Source organism: Gekko japonicus, unplaced genomic scaffold, assembly GCF_001447785.1.
Source record: "Gekko japonicus isolate JY-2015 unplaced genomic scaffold, Gekko_japonicus_V1.1 scaffold692, whole genome shotgun sequence".
NCBI classification, from domain to species: domain Eukaryota; kingdom Metazoa; phylum Chordata; class Lepidosauria; order Squamata; family Gekkonidae; genus Gekko; species Gekko japonicus.
In genome coordinates this window covers 369,142-393,982 of record NW_015169194.1, presented here as the reverse complement: position 1 = coordinate 393,982, position 24,841 = coordinate 369,142, and the positions used below count along the sequence as shown (strand labels likewise).

General features: G+C 41.9%; 1 protein-coding gene across 1 annotated transcript; it reads left to right on the top strand.

The window, feature by feature from the left end:
• Positions 1-3,177: 3,177 nt before the first annotated feature.
• On the top strand, positions 3,178-24,841 carry CCDC112 (coiled-coil domain containing 112). Its single transcript, XM_015416299.1, has 9 exons — positions 3,178-3,239; positions 9,003-9,124; positions 11,612-11,701; positions 12,525-12,600; positions 13,476-13,860; positions 15,834-16,247; positions 22,372-22,467; positions 24,443-24,561; positions 24,637-24,841. Exons 2-9 carry the CDS (start codon positions 9,007-9,009, stop codon positions 24,665-24,667), a joined length of 1,329 nt encoding a protein of 442 aa, XP_015271785.1. The 5' UTR covers positions 3,178-3,239; positions 9,003-9,006; the 3' UTR covers positions 24,668-24,841.

The following is a 24,841-nucleotide window of genomic DNA, read 5'->3' as shown; positions in this document are numbered from 1 at the left end:
AGAGAGTTTCTTGGCAGTCTCTGCTTACATAAACAAGCAAAAACTTCTTGGTCTCACAGATACTAAAGTTGGTGAAGGCAGGAACATTCACACAAGTTCCAGTTCCTTCCTTATTCACTGGCTAGGGATCACCCCCATCTTCTAGGACCTATTTCCCACAGACTTGATAGGAATAGGCTACACATCCCACTTTCCAACTGAGGATCCTTCTTGATCCTCTCACAGTCTGCTTTGCTCTCACATTGTTAACTGTCAACTCCTGACACTCTTAATTGAAGAATTCCATTTCAATCCTGTCACTCAAGGCTCTCAGACCTGGCCAAAACATTAACTATTTACTGTCTGTCACAGCCCCCAAAAGGCCTTTGGTGGCAGGAGAAATGGCAGGCATGGGGTTTAAGATAAGGAAAATAGTGCAGATGTGGGTGGTGCCTGCAAAAATGTATACCTTTCCATCCACATGGTGTCTAAATGTACTATGACTACAATCTTCCAAAAAAGATTATAACAATCTCAGTTGAGGACTATTTGCAGCAAAGCAGGGGGAAACCCAGAAGCAGAACACACAGAAGACACTATCATGTGGCTGCTCCCCAAAATTTCCACGTGTAAACAACTTTGGTTTGCTTTGATTTTTTTTGGAAAGATTGTCTTTACACACTCTGTAGTTGGGAAGGTACATACTTTTGAAGGTCCCACCCACATTGGCACTACGGGCCTTGCCTCTACCCCTCCACAACAACTAATGCACCCTACAGAGGGCTTTTTAAAAAGTAAGCAATTGTTGGATCATTATACTATAGTAACATTAGTCTACTGTCACAATCTTCTAGCTCCTCTAAATTCATAGCTTTCTTTTTAAAAGGTCTCTAGCTGTTTTCCCTGTAGAGATGCAGTGTAATCCCAAGCACATACCCTTCTAAGCCCATTGACTAAAATGGATGTAGAAGGCTTTAACTCTTCTTAAAAGGTAAATGTTTCCCTTGCTTGAAAGCTAGTCGAATTCGACTCTGGGGGGCGGTGCTCATCTCTGTTTCCAAGCTGAAGAGCCAGCACAGTCCGAAGACATTTCCATGGTCATGTGGCCGGCATGACTAAATGCTGAGGCGCACGGAACGCTGTTATCTTCCCACCGAAGCGGTACCTATTTATCTATTTGCAATTTCTTGCTTTCGAACTGCTAGGCTGGCAGGAGCTGGGGCCAGAGATGGGAGCTCACTCTGTCACGTGGCACTAGTTTCAGCATCTTAACCTCTGAGCCACGGTGGCTCAGAGGTTAAGACGCTGAAGCTGCAGACTGGAAGGTCTGTAGCTCGGCAGTTCAACACCCTAGTGCCGCATGATGGAGTGAACTCCTGTCTCTGACCCCAGCTTCTGCCAGCCTAGCAGTTCGAAAGCAAGAAATAGCGACTAGATAAATAGGTACTGCTTCGGTGGGAAGGTAACAACATTCTGTGCACCTCGGCGTTTTGTGATGCTGGCCACATGACTACGGAAACGTCTTCGGACAGCACTGGCTCATCGCCTTGGAAATGGAGATAAGCACTGCCCCCTAGAGTCGGATTCGACTAGCTTTCAAGCAAGGGAAACCTTTACCTTTAACTCTGCTTACGATGGCACTGATAATGTGTACACTTTTTCCATTATATATCAAGAGCAGAAAAGGGTTAGAGACTCACTTTTAAAAATTAAAGTTGAGGTTTTAGAGGAGCTAACAAAGGCTGGCAACAGATCACTATGTTATTGCTGGACAGCAATCTATCAGTTGCTGGTTTTTAAAAAAAACCATGGTGAGTGGGAAATGGCAGCTGCAGGGGGTTGAGGCAAGGCAGGCGTGTGTTGGGATTGCCATGCTGATACTCCCTTACTGCTGTTAATACCTCTTTTAGCCTTTTTTAAAAAGCTGCAGTTACTAGATCACTATAGCACACAAACACTATAATGATCTATTGCTAACAATCTACCAACTTCTCTGAATTCCTAGCTTTCCTTTAACTCATAATGGCAACAAGAGCAATGTGGAAATTTATGGCAAACTGCCATCTATATTCCAAGATGCAAAGTGGTAATATATGAAAATTATCTTGATCACGGAAGGACAAAAAGTAGAAGAGAAGAGATTGGATTTATACCCCGCCCTTCCCTACCCAAAGGTGTCTCAGAGCGGCTTACAAACTCCTTTCCCTTCCCCTCCCCACAACAGACACCCTGTGATGGTGGGTGGGGCTGAGAGAACTCTGACAGAAATTGCTCTTTTTCAAGAACAGCTCTTATCAGAACTACGGCTTGCCCAAGATCACATCAGCAGGTGTGAGTGGATGAGTGGGGGAATCAAACACAGTTCTCCCAGATTAACCACTGCACCAAACTGGCTTGTACCCCTTGGAGGGTTTGGAAACAGCCTCTCCCTCAGCCCCACCGGTTCTGTGGGAAATGGAGGGGGAGATCCGGGAGAGGCAGGTTCAGACCCCCACTCCTCTGTAGCAAGCAAGGACCCTGTCTGGGTCACCCGAGGCCAGTCACTCAGCCTGGACCACCTCACAGGATTGGTGGTGGTGGTGATGGGGAAGTCCAGTGTGCCTCCTCGAGATCCTCAGAGGTAGGATGGGGGAAGAGAGAAAATAAAAAGCAAGAGATGGATCTAAAAAAAGTTGTAAAACGTAGGCAAACCAGCGCAATCCCTGAGGTTGTTCAGTTTTAGTTATTGTAAATCACCTTGTCTCCAGGAGCAGACAGGCGGTTTTCTTTACCAGGAAAAATCCTGGTGGGCTGCTGCCCTGAGCTCCTCCCCACCAGCGGCGGGAGAGGACAGGGCCCTTTCCCAGGGCGGTTATGGCCCACTGCTCTAGAGGTCGAGCAGCTTTGAATTCAGTGGAGGTTACTTTTGGTTAAGCAAGCAGGAGGACGTTGCACGAAAAAGCAACAAGCACCTTAAGGGCACACAACCGCTTGCAGCAAACGAGATCCACTAGACGCTTTCGTAGAAATCAAAGAACTCCGTCGTGTTGCGGCTAACCCACTACACAATAAACACCCACGTGCAGATGCTCGACAGAAGAGGAAGGCGAGGGCAGCTAGTAGCTCCGCCTGTGACCGGCCTCCTGCTTGACGCCCGGCGGCTCGACGTACCGTTGGAAAGGCTGCCTTGCGCCGGTAACATCGACCCGCCCATTGCGTCGCCTTCCAAGATGGCCGCCCTAGCAACAGGGGTGGCTACGAGGAGATCGAGGCAGCAGGAGGTAACTTTCCCCCTCCCTCAGTTCCCTTCTCCATGTTATTTGTGTTCGGGGATTTTCAGTTGGTCCTCTGGAGCACTTTCTTTGCGTGGCGGATAGAGGCGTGTCGGAAACCCATGTCGGGCGGGGCACGACTGGGTTGAGAGCTTTCGGGAGAAAATGTGTATCCGCCTCGAGGAAGAATGTACGTGTTCCTTCCTGCCCAAACAGAAGAGATCCACTGTGACGTGAGCTTCTTTAGGCTACAGCCTGCATCCGATGCTGGACACGGCTTGGAAATTGGGTAAAAGTATATATAGCAGTGAAGACAAGACCGTTTGGTACGCTCAGGTTAGAGAAAAAAAATGCGAGAGAGGGCGAGAGAGAAGGCTTAATCCCATCGAAATTAAGTGTGCCCGTGCACAAACCCGTTTCAGTCTACGACAGCCGAATATAGGTGATCATCTACATGGGTTTAGAGAGACATTCTCCAGATTTACGTTCGGTCTCATGCATAGAAACTTCTGCATTCTTTAGATACGTGCAGAGAAAGCTCTTTCCATATTTGCACTGTGCCTCAAACCACCTCACAATGAAGAGAACAGCACAGCATAACTTTTTGCAGATCTGTCTGTGTGTCATCAGAGCCCTCTGGATCCCAGAATAGCTGCCCAGGATTTTTCAGTTGCTTCATTTTCAAGTTTCTCATAAATGAATTTTCCTCTGTTGCTGTAGCATCTTTGAGATAAGTTACAGTGATGAAAGTATTTGTAAGTTGTGTTCAGGCACTTTAGCATGTGACTGCTATAGAATCCATTTCTATGTTTTGTTGTTATGCTTGTGTGATGTCATTACACTGACCAACATTGTTGTGAAATGTGAATAATTTTAAGAGCAAATTAATTTTTAGCTGTTCTTCTTCCCCATTTTGATTACCCTGTATGCATTAATACTTTGTTTCTGATTAAAGTAAGTGTTCTTATGTTCTTTGTAGAATGAAAGCTCTTTCAGTACTCCAGGTGCTGATCAAAATATTTGGAACTGGCAGAGGAAAGCTGAACAGATTAAGAAAGCGGAATTCTTAAGAGAAGGAGAAAAACTAAAAATCCAGTAAGTTTAGATCTTGTAATGAATGTAGGTGCTCCAAATTAGTAGAGAACACTATTTAATGTAACAAAAGTTAAATATTTTTCAGAGATGAGAAAGTGCCTTAGAATAAATATGGATTGACATTCTTGTTAAGCGTAGATAGTTATTCAACTTCACAGTTCGTCTTCATAAAGGTCTGCTTTGGATAACTTTGACTTCTATATGAGATACAAATTTATTTTTATTTATTTAGATTATTTATAGTACACCTTTCTCACTGAGTCTCAAGTTCGATTACATAGCATAAGTCAAGCACATTCAACAGGATGGGCCATCCAATGAAAAGTACAATAGGTTTGGGACTACAGAAATCTGAAAACAAACAGAAATCTCAAACTGGACTGAAACAAACATGAAACAAAGTATAGGTGTTTAACCCTGATAGTTAAATGGTGTAGAAATAATAAGATTTCTGTTGAATATGATGCACTGAAAAAGGAGTAGAATTGCTCCATTTTGATGCCTCTCCTAAATTTTGTTTTTGTTGTTCAGTCGCACAGTCGAGTCCAACTCTTCACGGCCCCATGGACCAGATCACCCCAGGCCTTACTGTCTTCCGCCGTCCTCTGAAGTTTGCTCAATTTCATGTTCGTTGCATCTATGACACTGTCTGACCATCTCATCCTTTGCCGTCCCCGTCTTCTTTGACCTTCAATCTTTCCCAGCATCAGGATCTTCTCATTTGTTGGCCAAAGTATTTGAGCTTCAGTTTCATTATCTGGCCTTTCCAGGGAACAGTCAGGGTTGATTTCTTTTAGGATTGACTGATTTGATCTTCTTGCTGCCCAAGGGACTCTCAAGAGTCTTCTCCAGCACCATAGTTCAAAAGAATCTATTTTTCAGCGCTCGGCCTTCCTTATAGTCCAACTCTCGCAGCCATACATGACTACTGGGAATACCATTGTTTTGACCATGCGGACTTTTGTTGGCAGGGTGATGTCTCTACTTTTTATCATGCTGTTTAGGTTCGCCATCGCTTTCCTCCCAAGGAGCAGGCGTCTTTTAATTTCATAGCTGCTGTCACAGTCTGCGGTGATCTGGGATCCCAGGAACGTGAAGTCTGTCACTACTTCCACGACTTCCCCTTCTATTTGCCAAGGAGTGATGGGGCCGGATGCCATGATCTTAGTTTTTTTGATGTTGAGCTTCAAGCCCACTTTTGCGCTCTCCTCTTTTACTCTGAGCAAGAGGCTCTTTAGATCCTTTTCACTTTCAGCCATTAGAGTGGTATCATCTGCATATCTGAGGTTGTTGATCTTTTCCCCAGCAATCTTAATTCCCGCTTGTGATTCATCCAGGCCAGCATTTCGCATGATGTACTCTGCATATATATTAAATAAGCAAGGTGACAATATACATCCTTGTCGTACTCCTTTTCCTATGCTGAACCAATCAGTTGTTCCATATCCGGTTCTAACTGTCGCTTCTTGGCCCTTATACAGGTTTCTCAAGAGACATGTGAGGTGGTCTGGTACTCCCATCTCTTTAAGGACCTGCCATAGTTTGTTGTGATCCACACAGTCAAAGGCTTTAGCATAGTCAATGAAGCAGAAGTAGATGTTTTTCTGGTACTCTCTTGCTTTCTCCATAATCCAGCGAATGTTGGCAATATGATCTCTCGTTCCTCTACCTCTTCGAAATCCAGCTTGTACTTCTGGCAGTTCTCTATCCACGTACTGTTGACCCCTAGCTTGTAGGATCTTGAGCATGACCTTGCTAGCGTGTGAGATGAGTGCAATTGTGCGATAGTTTGAACATTCCTTGGCATTGCCCTTCTTTGGGATTGGAATGTATACCTTTTCCAATCCTGTGGCCACTGTTGCGTTTTCCAAATTTGCTGGCAAATTGAGTGCAGCACTTTAACAGCATCATCTTTTAAGACGTTGAATAGCTCAGCTGGAATATCATCACCTCCACTAGCTTTGTTGTTAGTAAAGCTTTCTAAGGCCCATTTAACTTCACATTCCAGGATGTCTGGCTCGAGGTCAGTGATTATACCGTCGTGGTTGTCAAGGACATCGAGGTCTTTCTTGTATAGTTCTTTTGTGTATTCTTGCCATCTTTTCCTAATCTCTTCTGCTTCTGTTAGGTCCCTACCATTTTTGTCCTTTATCATGGCCAGCTTTGCATGGAACGCTCCCTTGATTTCTCCAATTTTCTTGAAGTGATCTCTAGTCCTTCCCATTCTATTGTTTTCATCTATTACTTTGCATTGTTCATTCAGGAAGGCCTCCTTATATCTCCTTGTTTGTTAGATGGACATAATCACATAGTGGGTACTAACATCAGACCTTTTCAAAATATACTACCATAGCAAACTAACCTGTATGTACAGAGATTTTAACCAACATTCCATTTACTCTGAAATGATATTCCCATTGATTAGGATTATTCTAGAGAGTATCGTCTGTGGATTGTAGACTGAAAAGCAGCACAGACAGCATAGCTGCCACATGCTGCCAAATGTTAGTTTGCTTATTGAAATGTTTTTGATTTCCCCCTTGTGAATGTGTCCTTAAAGTTAGCCATTGGTGTGCACTTAATCGCTACCTCAGAAGTATAGGTATTTTTCCTCATGTTGTGGTAGATTTCATGAACTGATGCATGTGAGGGGCTTGCTTTGCTGTCGCAGTTGCCAGGAGGAGGAATGTAGTGTCTTGCATTTGGTGCCTGTATTGTGAGCACTGGCCATAAGTATGAGGTGTCTTATGGATATTCTGTTTAAAATGGAGCTATTTAAGGCACATTTGTTTTTGGCTTGTTACTAGAATAAGTTAAAATATCACATCCCAAGAAAATATAGGTGTACTTAAACATATTTTTCAAGTTTGATATTAAGACTAATTGAAAGAGTTTTTATTTGATGTGCTTGACGGAAAGTCTTTTAACAGAAAAACATGAACAGTGATTTTTCGATGTGTGTTGCAAAGAAGCATATGTAGGCACAAGGGGCACCAAGCAGAATTAGTTACTGTCACAGCTGCTGTTTGCTTTCTGTGTAAGCCCTGTTGCTGCTGCCCCTTTGATTAGAGAATGACCCAAATGGTTCTTACTCTTAGGATGCAGCCATTAGCAAGAGCCATTTGGTCCCATCCTGTAATCTAGGTGCAGGAACAACAGGATTTCCCTGCATTTTCCCTGTTGGAAGCCCCATTTCCCCCTCATACCACTAGGAGGCTTTTTTTTAAAAAAAATGGTAATTGATATATTGTTGTAGCAGTATAAAATTATAATGACTGGTCTATTAGATCCTCTGAATTCCTGGCTTTCAAATGAAAAAAAAGTATCTAGCTCCCTTTGTTGCAGAGGGGAAAAGGTGTATCTCTCGAATGACAAGAGCTAGACACATTTTAAAGAATGAAAGCTTGGAATTCAGAGGATCTGGTAGACAGATCATTATAACACTACAGGGATTTGCTAGGCATGCGATGGACTAAACACCATTATGAACAACATTTGTTGTTGTTCAGTCGCACAGTCGAGTCCGACTCATCGCGACCCCATGGACCAGATCACGCCAGGCCTTCCTGTCTTCCGCCGTCCTCTGAAATTTGCTCAATGTCATGTTCGTTGCATCGATGACACTGTCTAACCATCTCATCCTTTGCCGTCCCCGTCTTCTTTGACCTTCAATCTTTCCCAGCATCAGGGTCTTCTCCAGTGAGTGCTCCCTTCTCATTTGGTGGCCAAAGTATTTGAGCTTCAGTTTCATTATCTGGCCTTCCAGGGAACAGTCCGGGTTGATTTCTTTTAGGATTGACTGATTTGATCTTCTTGCAGTCCAAGAGAGTCTTCTCCAGCACCATAGTTCCAAAGAATCTATTCTTCGGTGCTCGGCCTTCCTTATAGTCCAACTCTTGCAGCCATACATGACTACTGGGAATACCATTGCTTTGACCATGCGGACTTTTGTTGACAGGGTGATGTCTCTACTTTTTATCATGCTGTTTAGGTTCGCCATCGCTTTCCTCCCAAGGAGCAGGCGTCTTTTAATTTCATGGCTGCTGTCACAGTCTGCGGTGATCTGGAATCCCAGGAACATGAAGTCTGTCACTACTTCCACGACTTCCCCTTTTACTTGGTCAGCCTCAAAAGCAAAAACCTTATTCTGGCCCTTGTTATTGCAGCTAGAATGGAACTGGTGACTCATTGAAAAAGAGTTCTTTCATCAATACAGACATGATACCTTAGAATTTGAGAAGTGGTCATAGTGGAAAAGCTGCCTTTTCAGAAGTGCTTAGCTAAGTGATTGGCAGCTGTTTATAAATGGTATTGCCATAGAGTCTAAAGGCTTGCAACTACTTGGTAATTTTTCCTCACGTTTCCTTATGTTGAATAAGGCTGTACTGTGGTTATCAGGTATAGATGGAACAAATATAGTTTTAGGTGTTGTTTTTTTACCCTTTCTTCTCTTGCTCATTTTCTGAATTATGTATGATATTTGTAAAAAATAAGCTTTTAACAAGAATTAAAATTGAAAATAATCTGGCATTTCCATTTAATTGATATAAACAAATATTAGTATAAAATGTGGGGGATACACACCATTTGTTCTACGTGGAGTTCCTTGGAGAAAGATGAAATAGATGGATGTGGTTGGTAAAATATACTTTTAAAACCCAAACTGTGTTTTCCCAGACTTATGAATATTGAAAAGGATAAAAATGGCCTTCTCTTCAACAAGAAGAGTGACTTTAGAATGGAGTACGGCATGCTAGAAGAACTGGAGTACAAACTGACTAAAAACCGGAAAGAAGAAAGTAAAAATATTCCTTTATTCCAATTTATTCATTTATCATTTTTATAATTAAATTCTTATAAATGCAGAAAGAGTTTAAACACTATAACTGCACAAAAGTTGTGGGAGACTACTGAAAGTATGGGTGTCATTTAAATGTGTACGTGTATACATATGTATCCTGCCAAAGTCATATTAAAAATGGAGGGAAATGTAAATAAGCGTAGGATTGGGCAGCATGATGAATAGTTTCATAATGCTGTTCCACAGGAGTTGCTCCATATTCTAGACAATAACACCTTGATACTAAATTATTGTTCCTTATCAACTCCATGTGCATTTAGATGTGCCCATTGAGACACTATTTAAATTGGTTTCCCTTTTTATACTAATGGAAGAGCAGCTCTACCTGTGTGTGTGAGTGCATGCAGTGCTGTCAAATGGCTTCTGACTTACGATGAACCTATGAATTAATGACCTGCAAAACGCTATATTGTTAACAGCCTTGCAATCAATGGCTACCTTTGTTGAGTCAGTCCATTTCATGTTGGGTCTTCCTCTTTTCCTGCTGCCTTCAACTTTTCCTAGCTTTATTGTCTCTTCCAGTGAGTTTGTCTTCTCATAATGTGACCAAAGTACGATAAGCCACAGTTTAGTCACCTTAGCTTTTAGGAAGAGTTCGGGCTCGATTTGATCTAAAACCCTCTTAAATTGTCATTTTGGCAGAAAATAAAATTGTTGAATCTAGTAAAGAAATTTGTGCTAAAAGAAGTAAAATATAAATGGCATATAAAATTGCTTGTCTGGGTTAAAGTAAAAGCCAGGGCAGGGGAGAGAAAAAGAGATGTGGTAGTAACAGAGTGATGCTTCAGACATGTATACATTTTTACTGGAATTTAAAATAGTGAGGCTTGTGGCCTGAGAGGGAGCACTCAGGTATCCTTCCATCATGATTCAACTGAGAGCTCCCTACTTCCAGCCAGGTATCTTTCTATCGTGTGGACTGAAGTGAATGGTAGAGAACATATCACTCCAGTCTTGGCCAAACTGCATTGGCTTTCAGTTTATTTCCAGGCACAATTCAAGGTACTGCTCTTGACCTTCAAAGCCCTATATGGTTTGAGACCAGCATATCTTAAGGACTGCCTAATCCCTTTGGAAAGGTTGAAAGGTTTGTTTTAAAAAAATCTGTTTTCCTAAAAAAATAAATAAATCTCTATTTTCCTAATCCCTTATGAACCCATCCAACCATTACAATAATCTCAGTGGCCTTGCTTCATGTTCCTCTGCCTTCTGAGCAAAGGTGGGTGGCAACCCGGGAAAGGACCTTCTCAGTCATGGCATCAAAGCTCTGGAACTTTCTCCCTAGGGAGACTAGTCTGTCCCGTTCTGTTTCCAGCATCTGCTAGTGTGTAGACTTTTTTGTTTTGTGTGGCATTTTCTCAATGATCCTTCCTTCCTAACCAATGTTGTACTTGTTTTTTGGTGTGTTTTGTATTTTAATTCTGTTTTCTTAACTTTTAAGTAATTGTTTTAATGATGCATGTTTTGGGAGGTGATTGATTTTAATGGTTTTATCATGTAGTTTTACCATGTATACTTTAAATTGTTAGCCATCTTGATGGCCCTTGTAAGGGCAGAAAGGTGGGATACAAAATCTGAAATTAGATAAAGACAAGGGGCGGACCCGCGATACTCGCGGGGGGGAGGGACCTCCACACATGAGGCAGAGGAGGAAGCAGCAGGAGGAGGTAAGTTCCCCCCATCCCGCCGGTTCCTCCCCCGTCGAGGGCCGAGCGGCTTGCCGCTCGTGCCTCGCTGCTTGCCGCTCGTGCCTCGCTGCTTGCCGCTCGTGCCTCGCTGCTTGCCGCTCGTGCCTCGCTGCTTGCCACTCGTGCCTCGCGGCTGTTTCCCTCCCCCCTGCCGCCTCCGAAGCAGTGAGGCAGGTCACAGAGCGTTCCCTGCTGCAGGGGACGCTCTGATACTTTTGGGGGGATTTAAGTATCCCCCCAATATTTTTTTTAAGGTTTCAGATTTTTTGTGCACACTTGGGGACTGCCCCAAATGTGCACAAACATCTCCCTCCTCCCCAGGTGCCCCCGATGTGCGGAAATAAGTATCCGCACGCCAGGGGGCGACTTCGGAATTAGATATATAGATTGAGACTGAATTAAAGTTATGTTTTAATTGATAGTTGCATATGTGTATGCTTTAATTGCTTTAAGCTATTTTAGATGCCATATTGTAGAGGCTAACAATTGAGGTAAAATGCAATAAAATAAGAATGACTCAGGAAAAGGTGGAAGGAGAAATGTCTCTTATTATGTGGAAAGTGAACCGAAATTGTTATCAATGATAAAGTCGTATGTGAAGTCGTATGAAACAGATAATCAAAGTGATCAGACTTGAAAAGGGCTTAGATAATTTAGGGTTTCTAAAAACAGTATAAAAGGCAATAAATATAAGTGATAATGACATGGCTAAAATGAAACCACATTTTCTTCCATAGAAGCTAAAATCCAGCAGCAGCTGACAAAAATTCATAATAACGTTAAGGGGCTTCAGCGGCAGTTGAAAGATGCGAAACCAACCCCAGAATGTAAGTCTTAATGGTTTTGCAATTTAACCTTTGTCTGTCTTAGCAAAGAAGCGTTATTGGCATTTTCCTAGTATGTAAATTTGAAAGAGTTTTCAGTGTGGGCTTGGATGACCCTGATTTAAATTGATGTGAACTCCAACTGAACCTCCAAATGTTGCAGTGCTGTGACTACTTTTTTTCCTGCTGTCAGGTCACAGCTGATTTCTGGTGACCTCATGGGGTTTTTCAAGGCAAGAGGCATTCAAAGGTGGTTTGACATTGCCTACTTCTGGGAAGCAAACTAGGACTTCCTTGGTGGTCTCCCATCCATGTAGTAACCAGGGTCGATCCTGCTTAGCTTTCAAGATCTGACAAGATTGGGCTAGTCTGGGTGTTCACATCAGGGGTGTGCCCACTTAGCAGGGAGAAAATCACATTGAAGACTGATCATGATTTCTGAGTAAGTATGTGTAGGATCACACTGAATGTAATTTTGAGCTTCAGGATGTTGCCCAGCTGTCATTTTTAATGAGGATTGCTAATTTGTATTCATTCTACTTTAGCTGTCATGGAAGAGTTACTTCATCTACAGTTTTGTAACTTGATGCTAGGTTTTCTGTTGATGATGACAATGTAGCTGTCCTGAGTGTGAGTTCATTGGATGTTGGGATTTTAATGTTCATTGAAGGATATTAGGAACAGTGTGGGATGTTAGTGTGAGCAGATATTTCCTAGAATTTCTTTATTCTTTAAATTGAGCTGAATTATCAAAGTTACATTTTCTTTAGCATGTTACATGAGAACTGCTGTATGTTATTAATGTTACTTTTCTTCTGTCTTGCAGTTGTTGACAGACTCAAAGAAATTATGGAAGAGATTGAAAATGCAATAAACAACTTCAAAGAAGAACAACGACAAATGTATGCTGCCTCCCTTGGTGCTAAACCTGACTGTGGTTAAAACGTATCAGTTTGTAGTTTTTCATTTTTTCTCTTTGATTTTACTATTTTGTTTTATATTTTTGATTAATGGAAGAAAGTGTGTATGTGGCCATAGGAATAGGTCTAAATGTTTTGTATTTGTTGTCTCTTAAAAACCAAATTAAATTCTAGACGTTATACCACCCTCTTTTGAAAATGATTAGGTTTCCTGTGGAGAACTGTGCATCAGTTACCTCTGCCAGGAAGACTGCTCTTTGTCTCAGCCCGTAATTTGCAGTACAAAAACACTAAATCTGACATAACCTACAGGAATGTTGTAAGAATGACATATGTGACGCACCCTGGAAGAACTATGTAATACTTGATTTGTTTCCATATTTCAGGATTTTTAGCTTAGACTTTTAAAGTTTCTCAATTTCTACATTTTCAGTAAAATATATTTATTTGCATTTTTATAGATAAGAGCAGTATATGACCATTTAAAAGCAATGATTATTGGCCAGGATCTACAGTACAATCCTAAGTACAGTTATACGCTTCTGAATACATTGAAGACAGTGAACTTTGAAGGGTATAGCTTTGCTTAGGCTTGCAGTGCCCCAAAGTATGTTAAATACACCCAGAAATCTTTGTGACCCCATTGGGATTTTTGACTGAACAGCTACTAACTGCTATTTCAAATCCCCTGGTTTCAAAGGCAGCACAAGAAGCTACATTTTATGGAATACAAGACAAAACTGCAGAATTAACTGTGTTCCTTTAGATTTTGGCTCTAGTTGCTAAGACTATAAGATAGTTATTTTGCTAATCAATGGATGGTTTATTTGTTTATTTTGTTTTGTTTTATTTTACAGATATGAGGAGCTTATAAGGGAGGAGAAGACTTCTACTAATGAGCTTAATGCCTTGGAGAGAAAAATTGAAATGTGGACATTAGGTACTTCAGCAACAGAAAAAAATTTCAGGCAAGGCAAAGTTCCAGTAGATAAAGAGAATCAAAATAATCTGCCCAATGAAGTACTAGAGCTTGAAAAGTTTCTTCAGCAGACAGGAGGAAAATATGGGGGGTGGGATGAATATGATCATCAGGTTTTTCTGAAATTGTGGACAAAACATAAAGGAAAACAATTGTATATGGAGGAAGCCCATGATTATTTCCCTGAAAGGAAAAAAGAGGATATTCAGCAGCATGAGAAATGGTATCAAGAATTTCTAAATTTAGAAGCAAGAAAAAAGGAGGTAAGAACTTTGCTGAACTGTATTTGCATTTTTAAAAGCAATATGTGTCAGAAATGATACAGAAAGATTACATTTTTTCTCATCTCACTGGCTATAATGCAATGGCTTTTATACTTTAGCCCATAAGCAAGACCTTGTAGACTGCTGCACCATTTTGACAAGAGAGCATATTATTGGGCTCTTGCAGTGACCAAGATCATGGATGACCCCTTCTTTGGGCTAATTGTTGGGTTCTGTGGAGGACCCCCCCCCCCGTCCATTGCCCCATTTGTGTTCCCACAGAAAGTACAGCTCCCCAGGAACCTGAACACTCACCACTTGATAGTAAGGTTTTTGTCTCATCACTAGTGTTGTTGGTTTTTATGTACACCTGGGGTTCACCTCGGTTGAGAGGTCTAGCCTCAGGTAAATATCATTTCTTGCTCCCTTTCATAACTGTACCTTCAGGAAAGCTGGTCATGAGGCTTTAGTGTTTGCTATTTCCTGTAAAGCTGCTAAGTGTTGGTTGAGTACAGCTGCACTGTTGTAGCTACCATTCTTACTGCAGTTACTTCACTGATTTGTGCTTCTTCTGCCTCTGTTGACCCTCTTCTGCTTACCGTGGTGCCTAATGATGAAATGACTGCTGTCGCTATGGTTACTGATGATTCTTTGGTTCCCTCCCTAGCTAGGAGGGAGCTCACTGTGAATACTGCTCTGTTTCTACTGTCTCCCAGATAATTCTGCCCCTTTTATAGGCCAGTGCAGAAGCTGATGTTGCTTATCAGTGCTGAAATCCCACTATTTCTGGCCACCTGTGTTTACTTGCATCTGGGCAAGCTGAACCTGGGAAGTGGTACATGGTCCTACAAGGGCCATACCAAAACACAACCTTCTTACCTTGTACTGGCATACTGATAGAGCAGGTTGGTTATTTTGTCAATGGAAACAAACATTTTGAAGAAGAAAAATGTTTAACCAAACCATATTTTATGATACAAAGCATATGCATTGTTTTTGTGTAGTAAAGTTGTTCTGATCATGAACATTTTCATGCGGATTAAAGGCTTGTCTGTATATTGTAGCTGCTGCCTTACTTTAGGAATAAGATCCATTTGACATCTAAAAGGATCAATCTGTACGTTAGACCTGTGAGCTCAAATATATATATATAAGATTTGTGCTGATACAGAGAAAACTGTGTCAGCTGACACATTGCATTTTTCTCCATAAAAGACTTGCCATACGTTAATGTCCACCATGCTGAGCAATTTACAAAAGCCTGTATTAGACTTGCAGTTTAAGGATGGGATTAAATTCCATATGTTTAAATTTGGGCTTCTATCTTCTGCTGTTCAAATAGGGGCAGGAATAGAGTTGTTTGCAACAACAAAGCTTTGGACAGGTGAAGGGCACTTTGCACACATAATAAGGCTATAGAACCTGCAGTGGAGGAAAACAGCTGGTAGAAGAGAGAAGAGAAAACTGCAGTATAGGGGAAGAATTAGGTGCCATTCTCCTAAAAAACTTCCCTACTACAAATTGTGCTTCCCTTGCCTCAAATTGCAAAAAGGAAGCAGTGACGGCTCTTTAAAGCTAATGAAATAGAAAGCATTGTTTTGCTTCATATACCACTTATGCTACTGTAGCAGTTTAAAAACAAAACAAGAGCACTGCAACTATGTAACCAATCACTGAAAAGCTCTTAAGTGGCAGGTGCTCGTACATATTGGTAGGTAACTACTACTTTCATTTGGTACACGCAGCACAGGGATGTTAACTTAGCAAACAAAATAATGAAATTCTGTCAACCTATCATCTGTATTTATGGCTATACAAATATCTAAATGCCTGGTTTCCTATATTCCTTAAAGCTTGAAGATGAGGTCTAAGAATTTGAAATAGTTTCTTCAGTCCTGATAGTATCCTTTCAGAAAATTAGAATTAGCATGACAGTACATGAAATGTAATTTAGTTTTGTTGTTATATCCTAGTCTATTAAAAAGTGGAAGATGAAAAAACAACAGGAAAGAGAGAAAATCTTAGCCCCAAAAGAGAGCCCAGAAAAAGTGCACTCCTCAAATCTTCAGTGGGAAAAAGTTCAGAAGCAAAAGGCTGAAGAAGAAAGGAAGAAGCGTTTGGAAGACCTTGAAAGATGGAGAAGACAAAAAGCAATAGAACACGCAATGAAGCAAGCTGTTCGACTCAAAGAAGAAGAAGAGAAGGAGAAGAAGTTGCAGAGAGAACGAGAACGGCAGTTCCAGATAAAGTTGCTGTTGGAAGAGTATGGAAGGCAGAAAAAGGAACAGGAAGAGCTTGTAAGGCTTGAAAAAGAGAAAAGAGAGGAAGCTGAAAAGGAAGAGAGGAAAAGAACTGCTGCAGAAGAAATTCTTAAGTTTCAAGAGCGAGTGAGTAGTCTTGTTTGTAATTTGTGTGTCTATAAGTTTTTATTATTTTATTAATCACATTTGTACCCCACCCTCCCTGCAATGCGGGGCGGCTCACAATTAATGCATAAATGCAGTTAAAACAAAATCATATAAAAACAATTCCATTATTAAAACAGTTTCATAAAGTGCTGAAGATAGTTATTCAAGATGGCTTATTTTGGTGCACCTTCTAAGAATCAATCTGCTCGAGCTCTTCCTACAGCACAGGCTAGTTGTTAAAGACCAAAGGCCAGGGCACTATAGTAGTGGTGGCTCCCTAGCTGAACGCCTGGTGGAAGAGCTCCGTCTTGCAGGCCCTGCGGAACTATAAGAGGTCCCGCGGGGCCCTGATCTCCTCTGGGAGCTCATTCCACCAGGATGGGGCCGCCACTGAGAAAGCCCTGACCCTGGTAGTTGCGAGCCTGGCGTCCTTAGGGCCAGGGAGGGCCAGTCGGTTTTGAGACCCCAACCAAAGTGCTCTCTGAGGTATATATGGGGAAAGGCGGTCCCGCAGGTATGTTTGGCCCAGGTAAGAACCAGCACCTTGAAGCGGATTCGGTATGCTATTGGCAGCCAGTGTCGGGTCCTCAGCACAGGCTGGATGTGCTCCCACCTGGGGAGGCCCATCAAAAGCCTGGCTGCAGCATTCTGCACTAGCTGTAGCCTCCGAATCTGCGTCAAGGGCAGCCCCATGTAGAGAGCGTTACAGTAGTCTAGTCTTGAGGTGACCTTAGCGTGGATCACTGTTGCTAGGTCAGCGTGGTTGAGGAAGGGAACCAACTGCCTGATCAGCCGAAGATGATAAAAGGCCGACCTGGCAGTGGCCGCTACCTGGGCCTCCATTGTTAGGGAGGCATCCAGGAGAACTCCCAGACTCCTAACCTCTGACGCTGGCACCAGCGGCGCCCCGTCGAAGGTCAGGAGTGGGATCCCCACCCCCGAACCGCCCCGACTCAAGCACAGGACCTCCAACTTAGTTGGATTCAGTTTCAGCTGACTCAGCCTAAGCCAACCAGCCACGGCTTGTAATGCCCAGTCCAGGTCTTCTGGTCTGGAGTTGGACCGGCCACCCAACATCAGATAGAACTGGGTGTCGTCAGCATACTGGTGACACCCCAGCTCTTGCCTCCAGGCAATCTGGGCAAGGGGGCGCATACAGATGTTAGATAACATTGGGGAAAGCACTGCCCCTTGAGGCACTCCACAATCCAGTGGGTGCCTCTTGGACTGCTGTTCCCCTAGCACCACCCTTTGTCCCTGACCTTGGAGAGAGGAAGCAAGCCATTGTAAGGCAAGTCCCCGGATTCCTATGTCAGCGAGGCGGCGGACCAGTAACTGATGGTTGACTGTGTCGAACACCGCCGACAGATACAACAGCATCAACACCACCGATACGCCTCGATCCAGATGCCTACGAAGGTTGTCCGTGAGGGCAACCACTGCTGTCTCTGTCCCATGACCAGGGCGAAAGCCGGACTGGAAGGGGTCTAAAATGGAAGCGTCATCCAAAAAGCTCTGTAGCTGACTCGCTACCCTCCTCTCTTTTAATTTGCCCAGATGTGCTTTATATTCTATCTGTGTGATGCCACAGAACTAATAGGCATTTAATAACAATTAATAACAATTAACTGTCTATATGAAATACTGATGTGGCGTCCTCGCTTATTGGGGAGACTTTCTCCTTTAATTCACACTCTGTGTACATGAACTTAGTAGATTTCTGCTGCCACCAGGAACTAAAAATTCCAAATCTCTCTATTTTGGTAGAATGATCCAGTCTCTGGGCGCTTCAGAGGACTATGTGGCCCTGAGGAAGGGCTGTTCTGATTGCTGGGATAAGTTTAAACAAATAAGGATTTGTTTATAAAAGAACAAAATAGGTTTCTGGGTAATTTGAAACCGTTGTTGAAGAAAGAAAACACAACTGACAAGGCTTGGCGTCACACACAGTCTCTCATACACCAACACTCTGACAAGTTTAGATACTCAGTCTAAACTCTCTCTCATATATATAGCCACACAGGCTGAACTATCTTGCTCATAGCTACACAGGCTGAACTCTCTTGCTCATTTAGCCACACAGGCTGAACTCTCTCTCTCATATAGCCACACAGGCTAACTAAACTCCAACTGCTTCCTCTGCCATACAGACTCTCACACACTCCACACTCGTCTCTTCGTGAACACTGAATCACCTCAGAGACATCTCTCCTCCCACACTCTCAGTCATTAGCCAATTACATCACACTTATCTCCCTCTATCACTCTCCTTATATTAGTGCAGTCACATTAAACATTTAAAGAAACATACACACCAAAATATGAAATCATTACAACTGGATATCATTAAAAATGCCACCCCATGCATTCACAATTCTGTGAAGAAAGCGGGATGTACTGTACCCATTGATGTAGTAGAGCAGCAATTCTCTGAACTGTTTTGCTGCTCATGGCACAAGTGTCAATAGGGGTGCAGTGACAGCTTTTTTCTTGACTTGCTCTCTAGCTCCTGCTGTGGACGTAAAAAAGGATGGTGCTGTAGAGGTTGGATCTCAGAGTTGTATAGGCAAGCTCTGCAGTATCTGAACAGGTCTGAGGATCCTGAGGGCTGTTTGGGGGGACTTTTTTCAGACATACTTCTTCCTTCAAAGGCATCAATTAATTTTTTTTTTTTGATCAAGTGCCTGGCAAAGCATGAAAAAAAAAATTTTTTTTAATCTAACACGTCTGCAATCAATTGCCTTCTGGCCCAATAGTCTCCTCTGACAGTACAGGGCTACAAGGATAATCTGTTTCTGCATGACTGGAATTCATCACTTTTGCAGCGCAGTTCTGAGGGGGGGATGGTGGAATCGCCACAGGGAGCCGATGACCCAAACGCCAATGTAACCCCTGTATAAGGGTCATTTAATGCTGGTGCAGGCCACTAGTGTCACTGCTTCGCTCACTACCACCAGCACAGCCAAGACACGGCAGCGCGCTGGCAGACCTCTGGTGCAACCTCCTGTCCTGGTGGTTCAGTGGGTGTGCTGGGGTGTGTGGTGGCATTAGGTGGCTCCCTAAGAACTTCCAGTGTGGGAATGTCCCCCTGAACAGGTACAAAGTTGCTCTGGTAAAAAATGCTGGCATACCCCATTGGCTCCCATGTTAAGTCAAAATCCACCCCTCACAAACATACTGCTGTGGCCATGCCCATGGGAACCCAGGAAACTCAGGATACTGATTAAGAGTGTACCCAATCAGCACCCTTCCCCATGCCAGCTGCACCCCTCCCTAGCACCCAATCATGGTCGCTCCCCGCCCTACAAATACTTCCTGCAGGTCGCCCCACAACTCATGAGGTAGGGTGTGCAGTATGGGATACTGTTTGACAAACTCTTTGCTGTGCAGACTTAAAACAAGCGCAGATGCTGCTTCGTGGCATGGAAAACACAGAGGGGGGCACTGAGCACCACTGGGCGAGCAACAGGGGTGGGGAAAAGGGTGGCTTGCTTACCTGTTCATGTACAGAAGAGAACAAAGTCCACACTTCACGGCTGATCTTTCCCAGCTTTTGGCCCCAACAGGTACCCCATCTCCTCTCTAGGGATCCTGCAAGGGCTGTCTGGATCCCAGCAACCCAGGGAATATTTGGGTATGCAAATCAGGGAATGGAACTAAACAAAGCAGTGTATAAAGAGCGCTGTTGGGAGCTGGTTGGTGTTGTGGCCATTCTGAGCATAAGCCCTCCCACTGGTCCTCCAGGGAATTGTCTACCAGGAGGGAAAATGCTGTTGCTACGGGTGCCAGGTGGGCTGCTTGCAATGATCTCAAAGCCTAGTGCCTACAGAGCTAGGAATGCCCACCCTCCTTGATTTATTTCACTTTTGTGGGGATTGATCAGGTAGGTATCAGGTTTAAACTTGGCAAGTAAACAGGCAACAGGAATGAGGTAACTTTGTATAATTATAAACAATAGTTTGCCACAATAAAGTACCTGTTTTGTTATATAGTCATATCTTTAAAATTGTGGATAGAGAACTCTTGTCAGTAAATGCTTAAATAAACAGGCATAAGCTTCTTTGTCCTGATATTACTAAAGTCTGTGAAGGGAGGAACATTCACACAAGTTCCAATTTTCCTTCTTAAAACACTTGATATAGATCACCACCTTTTACTAGGAGTTATTTTTTTTAGGGAAGGACTACTTGTCCCACTTCCTTCATTCAGGATCCTCTCTGTATTTTTGACTCTGAGCTCTTCTGCATTGTTATTTTTGTCACTTGTTTGTCCATATTGCTTTGGGTCCCCCCTTCCCTTTTCCACATGTGTTTTGCTCCCTCTGGGACTACTAGAGGGAGCAAAATACATTGGGGGGGGGGAACCTTGAATCTATAGGGACAAACGAGTGACAAAAATGACAATGCGGAAGAGCCTTCTGCTTAACTGACTTAACTGAACTAACTGTCACTCTCAACTGTAATTGTAAACTATGTTTGTCTGACTGAGAAAATGGAGTCGGCATATGATAATGAGGAATCTGATCAGAATAACGAGGAGATAGACCAGAATACAAAAGTTGGAGACCTTACATGGGACCAATTCAAAGAAATTTTGACAACAGAAATTGGGCAAGCTGTTAAGTTAGCCTTCGAGAATTTTGCTGAAAATTACCAGAGCTGTTGTTGGGAAGCGAAGGAAAATGGAGATCAGCTGCAAGCACAGCAAAGTCTGGGCAAAGCTCGGGACTGTGATCAGGAGAGAGAGCCATATGAAGTTGGATTATTGATTATAGAAAACGAGACTCAGGTGGCTGAGACCACTAAATGCTATCTGAAAGAGTCAATAAAGGTGGAACTTGAAGCTGTGAAAAGACCAGTCTTAAAGACCCTCAGGGGAAAAAAAGAGGAAGAAGGCAAGAGAAAAAGATCTAAGGGCTTGTGGAAAAAATCATACGGCTTTCAAAAGATTGTTGTGTAACTTAAGGAAACACGGAAGAATATTTCAGGATTACAAAAACCAACAACATTTAGAGGAGATTGAAAAAAATAAAGAAACACTAGAGAGATGGGGGGGAAATGATTCAAAATTATGTTCAGTATTGTAGTATATTTATTTGATATAAATGGCTTGTATGAGATGGAAATGGAATGTAATACTACTAGAATGAAAAGTCTTTTAGTAGAATAGAGAGAACAAGAGTCATTGTTAGACAAATTTTAAAATAGGTGAAGGGGTAATTACACATTATTGTAGGCTGTAGTCCCAAATCTGTGCTGGACTTGTTTTTCTTTATATTTGTCTTATTATTATTTGAGTTGATGTTGATATATAAAGTTCTAAATGTATTGGGGTTTCAATTAGGAAAAATATGTAATTAAAAATGTTTGTTAATATAGTATATTTCCTTAATTAGTACATATGAGTGTTGAAAGAAAGAAATGGATTGTACTGTTATTATTACAAAAAATCCTAAATTTATGTTATACTCCCCTCCCTTGTTTCTTTACCATACATTTATCAAAGGAATAGGGATTTGTTGGTAGATAAGTTTATTAGTATTTTTTGAAATTTAGTTATTTTAAATATATGTTGTTACAGTAATTGACATTGATATTGGAATAACAAGTACTACAGATATTGAGAAATGAATTTAGATTTTCTATGTGACCTTCTATATGGTTATTCATTGTAGACCCAGATAATGTATAACCTAAAATATGAATGAACTCAAAGTATTTGTCATTAAATGATCTAAATAGATAATAGGATTATGATTACTTAAGTAACTTTTTTGGCTTTATAGATAGGAAGATTTGTTAGCAGTAAAGTTGGTATGACGGTTAATGAATTACTTTGTGGGAACATTTAAAGAATAACTTGAGATACGTAATATGTGATGTTAGTTAGAATGGTTAGATAGAATGGTAGAAATTTATAATTAACCAATCTGTATAATCATTGCGATGTGTTGAGAAGTCTGTTTATGGTTATGTATATAATTTCCTTTTTCTTTTCTTTTTAATATTAATAGATTATAAAAAAGCCACCCATTATACCATTAAATATAGAGGATTCTTTTTATTGTTAGAAATAAATGTTTCTTTTGTTGTATTTTTTCAAGGATCTGCATAAACTTGAGCTTAAGATTCTAGAAAAACAGATGAAGGAAGAAGAAAAGATGGAAAAAGAAAAAAGATTGTCCAAGTTGAGAGAAAAGGTAACACTAATTTGTCATGCAGCCCAATCCTATGCATGATTTCTCAGTAAGGCACCCTGAACTGTGCATAAGATTCCTGCCGTTATATTTCATTTTAAAGAGAAGATGCGATCTAGCTTGGGAACATTTCCTTGAGAAAATATGAGACAACTACGTTCTTTAAAGGGACCAGGTTCACAGTATGGGGTATTTCTGACCCAGTCCTGATGCTTAACCACCTGCGAACATCTCTCACTCTGACTTGATGGCATTTTCCACCACTACCATTTTTTTAAAGGACAGACATTACAGGTGTGCATTCAGATCTTCCTGAGCTGAAAGTATACCTGAAAAATACCTTATCTGTATTTTCCTGGTATATTTTGGCATTCTAAAAGTATCAGGGATTTTTTGGAAAACTGAAAAAAAATCCCAGATTATTTTTGGGAACTGGGAAGATCGGGAAAACAGCTGAGAAGCTGGGAGACTGTTCCCTGCCTCCTAGCTCTTTCCTCCCGCCCCTTCTCTGCAGTCCCTTTAAACCAGGCTGGTTTAAAGGGACTACAGAAAGAAATTGGGGGAAACAGCTGAGAGGTGGGGAGTTGCTTCCTCCCTGCAGCTCAGCTGTGTTTTGTGGCTATGTTGCTCCTGTTTTTTCCTCCCTGTTTTTTTCCTCTTGTGTCTATTGTGTCTATTGGACCTGAAAAAATATGGGACTTCAGAAAAATCCCACGTTTGAATACTTTTCTGGTATTGGGATCTGGGATTTTTCGGAAACCCTGAATTTTTTTTGGGTCCAATAGACCTGAACCCCAAAAAAGGGGGGGGGGAGAGAAATTGTACACCCTTAATAGTCATACATTTTCCCTCAGCCTTTTTTTCTAAGCAGGTATTACACACTGATTGCTAGGTCTCATTCTTTGGCCCTGATACTCAAGTTTTGGGGCACAGTCTTAAGGTTGAGATCTCAGGGTCATTAGCTAGCCCATATAATGCTTTTGTGTCTGCCTACTTCTCATAACTATTGCATATGTGAGCTCAGAATGGGAGTCAATCATGTACCAACAGTTTAGTAACTTTGTATGTTTAGGCGCACAGTTCATTCCATGTTTTAAAAAAACATTTATGCATAGTGAATACTGTTTTTTCGAAGTCACCTATCTTTGTCCACACACATTAACAAATGCTGTATGATACATTTCTTAGTAGGAAAATACTACCATTACTAATGATATTCAATGTGACATTACTGGCTCCTGCCTCATGAGGCTCAGTGTTTGGCATGCTGGGGACAGTGAGGAAAAGTTTGTAGGTTAAATCCTACTGCCAGAGGTGCAGCACACAGTGCCCTTTATTTTGATTGAACATGTACTTGGGGGACCCCCTGGGTTTGCAGAAAAATCTGAAATCTTAAAGAAAATGCATTGGAGGGGGTTAAATCCCCCCAAACACACTTACCTTGATTCTGGGGAGCTGGTGGTTCTAAGCCCAGCGGTGGGCAATGGGAGCCATGGTGGGCCCAACAGTGGATGTGCTCAAAGGTGGGTGCTGAGGCCTGGAGCTGTGCTGGCTCAGCAATGTGGGGGGGGGGATGGGACAGGACCCTCTGTGATTATCGCAGGCCCCCACTTGTTAAGTACTATAGATGGCTTAGGAAGCATCTTAAGCCTGTCTTCTTGAAGTAAGTCCCATTTTATTTAGTGGAATTTGTTCCCAGGATTGTGTTCTTAGGATGGCACTGTGAGTTACTACCATAGAAATTTCCCCCCCAGAAAGATGAAAACTTGTGTTCCATGGTTTTTTTAAAAAAACTGGAAGCTGTACATCTCTGCTCAAGTATGAAAAAGTCAAAAGCATGACAAACTGATGGCTACATTTTTCACTTCTAGAACAAAACAATGCTATCCTAGGCCCGTCTACTCAGAATCTTTCAGGTGAGATACCAAACTGATATTCACAGTTACATTTTCTGATTTAAAACATTAATTTCAAATAGGTTGAAATGAATGTATCTCGAGACCCATGTAGGCTGTACAAACCTACAAAAGTTTGGGAGGAACGAACGAAAGAGATTGGACCAGTGGGTGCAGAGCCACTTATGCATATTCCACACAGGTAAAGAATTCTATTAAAATATATAAACATCTTTTCATTTCATTACAAGATACTCACTCTAATTTATTTTTATAGGGCTGTCCCAACCTGGCGACAAGGGCTATAGCTGGATGTCTGCACAGTTTTACTGGAAAATGCATACATGTATGTGTAAAGTGTCTTATCAGATCATTTCATGGTTTTCATTACTGGATAAAGGGATTTCATTTTGTATTAAGGATGAAGTTACATAAATGTGAATTTTATGTTATGCTAAAGAAAAGATCAAACACAAATACAA